At 39.0% G+C, this 12,591-nt stretch overlaps 1 protein-coding gene across 2 annotated transcripts in view; it reads right to left on the reverse strand.

Annotated features, from left to right (window-relative positions):
* Window positions 1–415: 415 nt before the first annotated feature.
* Window positions 416–12,591, reverse strand: part of DPY19L1 (dpy-19 like C-mannosyltransferase 1) — a 210,427-nt gene continuing 198,251 nt past the window's right edge. For both annotated transcript variants that reach the window (XM_075315108.1, XM_075315107.1), the window contains 3 exons: window positions 10,996–11,095; window positions 7,723–7,848; window positions 416–1,694 (listed from right to left, as the gene is read on the reverse strand). In XM_075315108.1, coding sequence (XP_075171223.1) covers window positions 1,541–1,694; window positions 7,723–7,848; window positions 10,996–11,095 — 380 coding nt within the window. In that variant the 3' untranslated portion in view covers window positions 416–1,540. The remainder of the gene's footprint in view (window positions 1,695–7,722; window positions 7,849–10,995; window positions 11,096–12,591) is intronic.

Here is a 12,591-nt window from a genome sequence, read left to right on the forward strand (position 1 = left end):
TTGAAATGCTGAGATCATGTGGCAGCTTGGATTGCTGTGCCGCAGGTAAGTTTGCGCTGTATGCAATAGAAACACAGTGGGCATAGGATTTCTATAGATTCCATCCACTGTGCTTGTGATGTACAACACAGTGTTTTAGGAGCAGCTGAAATACACTGCATCCAAAACACTGCTAATTCTGATTGTGGGTACCCGGCCTAACAAGGGCACTAGAATATTGCACAGCAACTGCTTTCAATTTAAGATTTTCATATACAGTATATACATGAAGGATTCTTTATATTTTATGTCTGGTAATTACTCATTGAGCAACTATATTAGGATAGTTCAATCAGAAAAATATCCTAGAAAAACCTGACCAAAGCTAAAAGTTAAATTTTAATTTATTAGTTTAAAAAGAGAAACAAACGTTATTAACTGTTGTACAATTAAGCTAGAAGATGCAAAAAATAATGACATCTAACAAATACAAACACTGAAAAAACACTGAGTAACATTGGTAAAAATAGTGCCAAGTAAATGTTCAGAAATAGTTGCTATCTCTATTCCGATATATACAGTGGGGAAAATAAGTATTTCATACACTGCCGATTTTGCAAGTTTTCCCACCTACAAAGAATGGAAAAGTCTGTAATTTTTATCCTAGGTACTTGCAAAATCGGCAGTGAATCAAATACATATTTTCACCACTGTAATATAGAATTTGATTGTTTGTCAAGTACTGTTTTTTTTCACACATTTTCAGCAATGTCCTCAGTCAAGTGGAAATGTCAAAGGAAATGCATAACAAACATAAAATATACTAAATAAAATACTGTATATAACAACTTTACAAAAAAACAATATCAAAACCAAGAAGAAAATAAAAAAGTACTATTCCTTATTACATAGAAATAGCGATTTCCCTACAAAGTCCCAATTTATAGTGGTTATAGTGGACGGCCTTTACGGGAAATTGGTATGTGCCGATTAGTGTGACCTGAACATAGATATATTCTTGTGTGGCATGGCCCCATATATGAATTACTCATACTAAAATTGGCCCTGAAGGTTGCACTCCTTCTGGATCTTCCATTTTGGCACTATAGCAGACACTACTTTCCCACAGCACCAGTCATGAAACCGAATCAGCACAGATCAATATAAAAATGTGTAGTATAATAAAATACACCTAGATAAAACACTTCTAAAACATAACACCAATTACTATTACATAAATATACATATTCATATTTTCTTTGGTGCTTTGACTGAAAAATTGTTAAGTAACAGAAACTTCTGCCAAATGAAAGCATTTTAAGGCAGTTTTTGTAGGTCTTTTGTTCTCCTCATTCACCCGCAGCTTTAGCAATACTGAACAAAATGATTGCGGCTCTCCATAGAAGAATGTAATGTATTTTTCAAACACTTTTCTTAGCAATAAAGATTTGCATAGCATTGTGTATGTTACAAAATCTCAGACTGCAAACATCTGTAATACCAGGTTCTATCAGAATTAAAAACATATTTATCTGATATGAAATGGAATTGTTTTTGTAGCCTAAATGGCAACTTTTAAAACTTTGTAAACGTTGTTTTCAAATAAAGTGACAAAGTGAGGCAATGATTCCTTGGTCAAAATAGAACATAAGGGGCTCTTCCCAACATTAGAAGGATCCTCTATATCCCAGATCTCTGACATGGTGCAACCAGTTCTGAAAAATATAAAAAAGTAGACATCAATAAGAATATATTATCAGGAAATATTAAGAAACCTCTCCCTTCTCCACCAAAAGAAAATGTAAGGTGAAGTATATGCTTAGGCTTTGAATGCAATTTAATGATTTTTTAATACTACACATTATAAAGTTTCTTTATACAATACTTTACTTAACTTTGGCTGAGGTGATTTTTAGCAAAAAAGTATTACTGGGGTTTCCAAAATAATGGGGTGGTCCGAATGCAAAGTATTTTCATTTTAAATCCCTATTTAGTGCCATGATGTCAACAATTTTCGAATATACTTGATTTAAAAACGTTCTACCGTTCCCTCACTACACTATTATATTTTTCTCCCCTACTCCCACTCTGATGACACTTTGTTTAGAAATCTCAGGACAAACATAGCGTCATCAGTGGGCAGAAGCTGCACAGCTTCTCACCTCTCCCTGAAACGAAGCATCATCAGTAATGCTTATTTCAGGGACTGGGCTAGACCTTGCACACTATGCAATGTACTCAATGACAGCACACTCTCTGTTGTCATCTCAGAAAAGCAGTAATGAGATGGCATCAGAACGGTGTAAGAATATTCAGAGATTAAGGGTTCAGTTCCACTTGCGTTTTGCACTGACGAGTGTAATCCAATATGACATTGGATTGCTCTCACTCTAGTACAAATCTATGGGGCAGCGTCCATCTGCGATTGATTTCTCAGCCATAGTGACATGCGGAATGAATCGCAACATGCTGCATTTTGCAGCGAGTCTCGGCTCACGCACCCACATACAAGTCTATGGGAGTGTGTGAGACATCACACTGCACTCGCATGTAATTTGAGTACAGTGTGATATACCCAGAGACATACAGCAGAGGAGATGGGGAGAAAGTGTTCCCTCCCTCTTCTCCGCATCTGTGATGTGATCGATCGCATCAGTCGCATGAGCCTCGGCTGATGCTCGCAGCAGAGGGTCATTAGCATATCGCCTCCGATGCCCTCGCATCGGAAGCTATACGCTAGTGGAATTGTAGCCTAATGCAGAGACTAGTGCCGACCCTGTAAGTGACGACACTGATCTCTGCATACTGGTAATTCTGACGCCACTCTGTTGCTGGCTGGTTACTGCTATATGAGCCAGCACTAGAACACGCTGTCATTGTGCGCCTTGCACAGAATGCAGGGACTAGCCCAGCCACTGAAATGAAGGTCACTGATGACGCTTCATTTAACAGATGAGGCATGGGCCGGAGCTGTGACAGCAGCCTCTCCTCCGGTAACAATTCGTTTGAGTATCCCAGCATGCATGGTGATTCTTAAACAAAATGTCGTCAAATAGGAAGAAAAAAAATATAACAACAGTTAAGAGTGTAGTTAGGGAAGGAGAGGGGATTTTTCCTTTAGTATATTAGAAAATTGTTTAGATTATGGAACTAAATAGATCGGGATTTAGATGAAAATTACTGTGGCCTTTGGACCACCCCTTTAATATTATAAAGGCTGAAGTAAATCAAGATTTGTAAAATTTCAGTTTTACTGCAGTGTTTCAGATTTATTTTCCTTTATTTCCTCCATGTGTTTTTTTGTCTATTTGGTTGGTTGTGTGAAAAATGTCTGTATCGCCTCCGCGACAGCGGCCGACCCGCTCGGATCCGGAGCCGCGGTGGCTCGAGGGGTCTCCGGACCCGGGGGGTCCGCGCGGCCACTCGAATGTCAAAAGAAAAAGGGGAGTAAAGAAAAAGGGGAGTATGTACAGGGGTATTGAAAATTCATGACGCCACCCACGGTGCGTGGTAATGTGAGACCACCTCTGCTGTTGGAGAGCCCGGTGATGATGTTTAAGCAGCTGGATGTTTAACCCCTCCGTGGGTAGGGGGTTTGGGTGTCCCGGTGCCCGTTGGGTAGTTGGCGTGTTGAGTGCCGTGGGGGATAGGAGAAGGGTTTCAGTGTACTCACTCAGTCCAGAAATAATCACACCGACAGCTTGTAAACCAGAGTTCTGAGCACCACTGCAGCTTGGAGGGAGCACGCTTGTGTAAGTGCCCTTGGCGTTGCGGTTAGTCTGTGGCCCTTCCCTTGGCACCTGTGTTTCTCTTTGGACCCTCGAGTCTGAAACTGTTCGGGTCCCGCTCACCCGTATGGCTAACTGAGTGAGCTTGCTCTCAGGGTTCACGCATAGGATTTCTGTGGACTGTATTGGGAAAGTCCTATCCCATTGGTGCGCTAGTACCCCGATTTTGGAGCGGGTTGGGGATGACACTTCAAGTCTTCACCCCCGTCTGGTAAATTACCAGGACACGTGAAGCTACTTCCCGGTCTAGGGTCCACGTACCCAGTCATGCCCTGGCCCCTGCCCAGTGATAGCTCAAGGCCACCGGCTGCCCTCCTCGGCAGTCCGTGCCCCTTGACACAATCCCCTCCGACCGGGGTTCCAGCTCCTACCAGGCCCAGACCAACGTCTGCCACCTAGTATCTACAGGAGCCCTGCTCCTTGACCTCTCCTCACGAGGGTCACCACCACTCCACCACCTCTCCTTTCACTCTCCACTGCTCAACCGTCACTTACTTCACTTTCCCCTCACCAACCTCCCATGTGGACGGCCCAATTACCTTCAGGCCCCCCAATGGTGTGTCTGGTGGGTAAAGTGTAAAGTGTTCCTAGGATTTTGATTGGCTCAGCTGTTAGCAACACTAAAGGACCAGGACCCGTAACCAAGGAAAGTGGTACTGTGCAGAAGGGCAGATTGCACAATACCCTGTGACGACCTGATAGGCCAGGGCATCACATGTCCACTTATGAACTTGGTGGTCACACATGCAGTTTTCTTTCAAAGAACTTTACAGACGACACTCACTGGTGTAGTATATGCCAGACCTGAGCAAAGTGCATCCTGCAGGCCCTTCGTCCGGCACGCAGATCGGGACAGTCAGTCAGGCTAGAAATAATGCGGAGCCACACCACATGGCTGCCCTGCGCCCATCATCTGGCGCCTCGGGATCAATGGCTAAATCCTTAAGCCTATGGTCCGAGAGGTGCAATGATATCACTACATTGCGCCAGCTTTGCAGAGCTTAGTACACTGCACAGACCGAAGCAGCTGGAGAATTGGGTTAGGCGAGTAGATTTGTTTTTCTTAATTGTCAGTGTTTATGGTTAGTTATGGGGGAATATCGTACATCATAGGAAGCCTTGTGGAGACATCATACTGCTTGGGGAGCTGTATGGGTACATCATACTTTGTGAGGATATCATGCTCAGGATTTAAGGTTGGCTTGTTGGTTCGACCCAAAACAACAGCAATAGTCTCTCATCTGACCCCTTGAGAAAATTGACTGCCAAGTCCTGGTATATGCTATTACTTTCACTATAGTACTACAATACTGAGCAAGGCAACTATAGGTGACATTACAATGCATTGTTGAGACTGTATGGTGAGCAGTTCACAATATAAGAGAGCAGCATACAGCAAATTACAAAGGTTTCAGTGGTATCGTAAGAAAAACAATGCCAAAATGTAAGTTTACTACTTAAAATTTTTCAATATCTTTAGGTGCATATTATTGTGATTTACTATTGAAAATGGTAAAACCGTTTTTGGGAAAACATATATGTAGTAAAACAATATCCAAAGAATGTAATGAAATATAGATGGCATGTGGTAAAATATTACAATACATATGAATGTGAGCACTCACAAAAAATAATAGTTTCTACGTTCTGTACCTACTACAGCTGGATAGAATAGAACGTCAATAGAGGTGAAAAAAATCCTGAAAGAGGATTTGTCACTAGGTCAAAAGTCACCACTTTTTTTTTTTACGCTGCTACACTGAGTTTTCAGGTTTGTTTGTTTGTTTTTATAACATGCCATATGGCTTAAGAGATATGGGTCTTTATTTAACATTGATTTTTATGGTCTTTATCAAAGCGTCGTTGCAAACAGGGCAATAATTGAGCGCAAAGACATCCTCTCCCCCGAGAATTATGTGAGCAACACCCATGAAGACCATAAAATTACCACAAAATAGAAAAAATATAGTAGATTAAATAAAAAATGAAGCAACAAAAAACGTAATACAGCAGCAGAGGGAATGAAATAAGAGGAAAAATGGACCACCTATCATCTGGTTAAAATCGATTCTCAATTGAAATTGCATGCTTCAGAGCTTAAATCTCCTTACAATCGGCTGCTTGTTTCCTGCCTATACAAATATTATGACTTGAAGTTTTGAAAGTCTAATTATCCCAAACTCCAAAATCAATGATCCAGCGAACAATACTTAATACAATCCAGAAAATGAACTGATAAGTTACTGAAATTTTGACGGTTGAAAAAAAAAAAATAAATAAATAAATGTATTTATAATATATATATATATATATATATATATATATATATATATATATATATATATATATTTATATTTATATATTTTCAAAGTGATACTACAAAATTGTTCTACACATTTTTCAGTTAAATGTATTTGGGCCCTATCTCTCAGAAAACGTGTTGTATTGGCCTCAGCAACCTACATTGAAAGACATTTTACAATCATGAGTGTTCAGAATGCAACATTGTCAGCCAATTCATGGTGCCAAAACCTTGGCTCCTTCACGATGAGCAGTTATGTTACACTCTGAAAAGCTGCTATCCTTCATAGAAGAAAAAAAACAGTTCAAAGCAAAGGTGACTAATCCAAGAGGCATGTCCCCACCTGCTGAACTAGAATGTATATATATATACATATTGAATGACATGACAAACTATAAAAATATTATATTATGTGGTGAACAATGTATTGAAAAAAAAACCCAACAAAAACCAGAAAAGCTGTTTTGCCCCATAAAACATGCCCTCATACAGTGCTTACCTTATCACTATTAAAAAATAAACAAAAGTTATGATTCTCAGAATGCAACATAAGTCAATTACGTCTTTTTCTTTATTAAAAGGTGATAAAAGTTATACAGATTTGGAATCGCAGTAATCATACCCACAGAATAAAGGTAACGTGACTTTGAACTTACTGTGACCATCAAAACAAAACTAAGCAACAATGTTGAAAATTAGTTACTTCCATTCTACTCCAAAAAGAGGTTGTGCTAAATCTACTGCACATTACACAGCACATTAAATGGTGACATTTAAAACTACAAGTTTTGTAGCAACAAATAAGCTGTCATGTATCTATATTGATGGAAAAACAAACAAATTTAAGGTTTTTGAAAGCGAGATGGTTAAAATTACAAGGTGCAAAATGGCGGTGACAGTATCGGGTAAAGGGAACCTTTCAGCATGAAAATGCAGTTCAATCTTCAAGCACCAAGTTATAAAGCAGTGGGAGCTGGGCAGATTAATATATCGTTTTCTAGGAAACCATTCAGTATAACCTGTGATTTAATCATGCAAGTTCTTAATGGAACTTTCAGTCCAGTGTGCGGTCTTGTCAGTTATATCTGTATGCACTCTTAGGCCACTTTCACACGTTAGTATTTATGCAGTAGTGTCCATCAGTATTTGGATGCCAAAACCAGGAGTGGAACTTACAGAGAAGAACTATAATTGAAAGACTGACACCTCTTCTGTCCTTTGGAGTCACTCCTAATTTTGGTATCCAAATACTGATTAAACACTAATGCAAAATACTGACATGTGAAAAAGGCCTTATAAAAAGAAAGCTGTAAGTCCCGGATAGGACCGCCCACCGGACCGAAAAGATGTAGAAAGATCAGATATCACAAAACTTGGAGCAACTCCAGTCCCCTCCATGGTGTATTTTTGCCAGTATTTCGGTGTGCTTTTGCAAAGGTCGACTTTTGGCATCCAAAAGTTGCAAAAACAGTTGAAGAAAGAAAAGAATTTTTTTGACTTTGCACCAAATCCATGTGTGCCAAATTGAAGAATTTGCAACCAAACATGGCAACTAATACCATAAGACAAAAAAGGAAAGTAACTTAAAAATAATGCAAATGATTAACTGGAGCCATAGATTCCAACTCTACAAAGAGATTTCCAAATACTCACTTTGTCCTTCTTGTGCACCATGCATCTTCCAATATGAAATACTGCACACCCATGTCAATCAGGCGCTTTTTTACTTCGTTAGCTGGTTTACGACTGTACATTGAGTAAACCATTTTTGTCCGTACTCTGAAAATAAAAGGGGTGTAGAGAAAGTATCGTTGAGGTAGATCAATTTTTATGCATCAGTGTATTTCAGCTTTGCGAGCTGTAAATGGCTGATACTCAGTTTATATCTAACAATTCATATCAGGTAGCTTCTCTTTATTTTAGTCATTATTGTGTACAATAGAAGAACATCTCAAGGCCTTGAACTTACACATACACTAGCATATGTCAACCGGATGGTGAGCTACTGTAGGTGCAAAACACAAAAGCACACAAGTACTTGCATAACGAATAGCCTCAAAGGACAAAAGACACTGAACTTCCTGCATAAAAGTTTGCGAAAGAAAAATGGAATATTTCCGATGTTACAGAAAACAAAACTCTTCACATATGTCTCTTAGCAATAGTACAGTGTGTCAAAGCACAATCACAATAGACACGAAAATGTGTCCATGAGAAAACTGGTTCCTGTATATGCTGCATAAATACGATGAAGCCAGCGACAAGAGCATCTGTCACCAAAATACGTTTTTTCTTTGATTTTCGAGCAATAATATGAGAAGTAAAATCTGCATTAGGTGACTGTGATGTTCTTCTACAGCCGCTGCCCTGAGTTTTATCTCTGTAACGTCAATGGGTAATTTCCATCTGGTAAAGTAGTGGCATATTACTAGGATAGTCTAATCACTATGAATAAGTAGTTGGGGTGTCAAAAACAGCATCTCACTGTGCTACATTGTTTCCGTAACTCTCCTTTGCTGTTTACCAAATAAAGAGCAATATTACCATCCCAGCCCTGAATGGGCAAGATGACTCCTTTATCCTATAATATGACCCTGCTTGTTGCCTGTACTAATTAATAAGCTTTATCTTCTAAACAGGACTGAAAGAATACAAGCTGAAATCTGATTGGTTACTATAAACGACAAAACTCAACTTTAAGTCATACAGTTAAGACAAATACAGAGATTAACAAAAATCTGTGCTAGGAGGGAGAATCAGCGCAATGGGTTTTATCTGAGAAATATGAATGATCATATGTGCTTACCTCGGTAGAAGAAAAAAGGTATTTACACTAGTGGCCAAAATTGAGGCAACACCTGCAGTTTTTCAGCATCACCAATATCACCAATATGTAATGAAAGTTTTCACTGACATACATACTTGAACACACACCCTCTTCTACAATATGTATTCTATGTTTATTGGTAGTGAGCTGGGTGTGATTTAAGACCGATATTGTGCGATTAAAAGGCAGTTTTATATTTTAAAGCCAGTTTGTCATCAAAAGGTAAGCAATTCCATGTTTTTATTCTGTTATACGGTCTCTGAATTTTATGATATAAAATTGACACGCATTTGATTAACTTTTCTTTCACGTGCAGCATTAATGACTGCATCTTTGTACAGTAGCCAGCTAATAAAAATTAAGCTTTGATTCAAGGTAATAATTAATTTTGCGATTTAACAGTGTGATATAATGACAAATTAAGGGAGTTTCACCATTTTTTCATTTAAATTTGAGATTTTTGAAATGGCCAGCAGTATTAGACAGAAGTGGTCACCTAAGAAGAGAGCCAATGATATTACTTTAAGAGAAGAAGGGTACAGTACCGGGAAATTGCAGCACGAATTGGAAAAGGTATCTGACCAGACAACGTTCACAAACTGTGTACACGTTTTTAAGAGGCTGGTTCAATAATGAATAAACCAGGTAGAGGAAGGAAGAAGGCTATAACTTCTCAGACTGATAGAAGAATCATTAGAATCGCCCTAAATAACAGGAAATCAACTGCTTTTGACTTTGACATCAACAAGGAGCTTGTCAACACTGGAGTGACAGTGTCCGATCAGATGGTTCGACGACGATTGGTAAACGCGGGGTTAAGAGCCAGAAAACCACGTAAAAAGCCATTTTCTAATGCCTCACAATGTCAGAAACGTCTGCAGTGGGCCAAAGAACATTCTAAATGGACCATTGAATAATGGAGAAATGTTTTATGGAGCGATGAGACAAGCATATCCATTTTTGGCAGTGATGGTGTCTGCTACATTCAACGATGACCCGGAGAGGATTGCTTGCCAGAGTGTACAGTACCCACCATGACGCATCCTCTGAGTGTTATGGTATGGGGCTGCATGTCCAGAGATGCAGGTGGTAGGCTGCAGGTAATTTCTATCCAACTAAGTATTAACATTTTAGTGTTAGATATGAAAATAGGACAAATAAATGGCTTTTCTCTCACAGTCATCTGAATGACAATAGTGTCCAATTTGTTGACAAACAAATTTCCTGCTAATATTGTGTATGAGGTTTTGTTATTTCTACTTAAAAACTTTACAGTGAAATAAAAACATTCATGAAATTTGGATTTGTATTGACAAAATGCTAAAACTTCATAAATCTTGAGTGTGTTGCCTCAATTTTGGCCACTAGTGTAAATGATCACTGCTACAGATCTGCAGGCTCAAAAAGCCGATAGGTGGGAGAGAGGGACGATTAGTAGTTTTTCCATGCTGCCGATCAATAATGATACTCTGCATTATTAAAGGACCGTAGTTTATTGATTCAACGCGTTTCGAAGCTGCCTCGCTTCTTCATCAGGAAAAAGAAAAACCGCAATCAATAAACAATTGTGGGTCTTCTTTTTCTAATCAAGAAGCAAGGCAGCTTTGAAAAGCGTTGAATCAATAAACCACGGGGTTCTTGAACAGCGCACAGCATCATTATTGACTGGCAGTGCAGATTAACCACTAATCATTCCTCTCCCCTATTAACAAAAATCTGTGACAAGTACAGCGTGATGACCGTGGTAATAATTTATTGAGCATCTTCTGGAAAATTAAAGTGATTTCATCAGCAATTGATAGTGATTAATGGCACATTTTCTGATGATTTTAAGAGAAAATTGGAATTAATCCCTCGCTGCCAAGTTAAATGGTACACTTCAAAGACAGTGATCTATTGGAAAATAGTGACAGAATATTAAGAGGAGAGTCTTTTAGTCTGAGTAAAAAGCCAGGCAAATCAGTTTTTTAGATAGTTATGCATTTTTAAAATTTAATATTTACTCAAACTTATTATTTATTGGGCCAGAGGGAGAATTCAATACTTATGGAAAAAAGAAGTATATTTGAATCCATGTATTATTGAACAGTGAATCCTACCGTAAGCCAGCATCTTCATAGTGAGGGTGGTTGACAATGGGGCGTCCTGTAGACAGTTTAACACTTGCCATTGTAGGCATTGCTCCTGCAAATACTGCATCTGGGCAATAGTAAGTAAACCGTACATATAATTGATTTATAATATATTACACTAAGTTAACGAAGTTATACAATTAATACAAATTTGCAATTTGTGTACTTATTTAAATTCAAATCATTATTATAAGTGATTCATTTCAATCTTCTGGATTTGAATAGATCATATTAAGTATAGTGAAAAGATTCATCATTTAGTCCTTCTATTATTACCATCTTAGAATGTACAATTGGTGCAATGCATTTTTGGTGCAAGCATTTGAACCCCTCAGTAACCACCATTATTACTTAAAACAGACCTGAGATAAGTCAATACCATTCCATGATAGGTGAAAGTATAAGTATTGCAGCTGTCAGCTGTACACTACAGCTGATGCCCTGCTGCATCAGTCATAATCGGTGTTGGCACTAAGCATGGCCGTTTAACCCCTAAAATACTGCTGTCAATAGTTACTATGATATCTAGATGGTTAACAGACTATGATGGGGGCTCCTTTTTAACCCCACCGGCATCCTGACATAAGGATAGTGTGGTCTTGATGGTTGCCATGGCAATTTACAGCCAAATGGCCTTAGAGGCTGCCCGTTATAGTGATGTGTTCAGATGTTAGCAAGAATTGGGTGGAAAAAGAAGCAGCCAAACGCTTAAAGGGACTCTGTCAGGTGATTTTCTAGTATAATACTAATGTTATCTTTAAAGAGGGCTTAAGGAGACTTTTTAGGATCAGTAACTTTTATTGTTGTAGCTTCTCCTGTTATCTTGCTGTACGCTCTTGTGAATTCAGTGTCTTATAAGAGCTAGTCTAGTATATGTAAATGCAATTTGTATATGCACACCTTCCAGTGCATTCACAATCACTGATGAGTAGTGGGAGCAGCAGTGCAAATTCAGTTCAGATTTACCATCACTGATGCCAGCACTGATAGATGGGAGGTGGGAGCAGTGCATAAGCAGTTTGTATATAAATATGCTTGACTAATTTGTACCGCACACTTAATTCTCCAAAGCTTACAACAAGATAACAGGAGAAAAGTACAGCAATGAAACGTACTTATCCTGTTACAGCTTCTTATGGCCTATTTAAAAAGTATTGTACTAGAAAATCACCTGACAAATTCAATGCGTTCCACCGCAGGTCCTCTGTGTGTTCCACTACAGGTCCTCACACTCCACTGCATCCCAGGTTCCCCTGCTGGCAGGAAGAAATAGGTATTATCACCAGATCTTTTATGTGCAATCTGATGTGTGTGAGTGTTGGCCAGACGCAGGCGCGGACTGTTGTGGAGCATATTTGCTGGGAGCGCCCGTCGAAGATTACAGGAGAAACTGGGAGTGACACAGACATCCGAGTCTGGTAAGTATGGTTCCCCTGCTTTTTTTTTTTTTAGGGGGGGGTAAACTTACCCCCAACTGTGTTTCCCCGAGATTAAGCCCTACCCCAAAAATAAGCTTAAGCGCATTTTTCAGGGCAAAAAAAAAATTCTAAGACAGTGTCTTAC

The sequence above is a fragment of the Anomaloglossus baeobatrachus genome, chromosome 6 (assembly GCF_048569485.1).
Source record: "Anomaloglossus baeobatrachus isolate aAnoBae1 chromosome 6, aAnoBae1.hap1, whole genome shotgun sequence".
In the NCBI taxonomy this organism is placed as follows: domain Eukaryota; kingdom Metazoa; phylum Chordata; class Amphibia; order Anura; family Aromobatidae; genus Anomaloglossus; species Anomaloglossus baeobatrachus.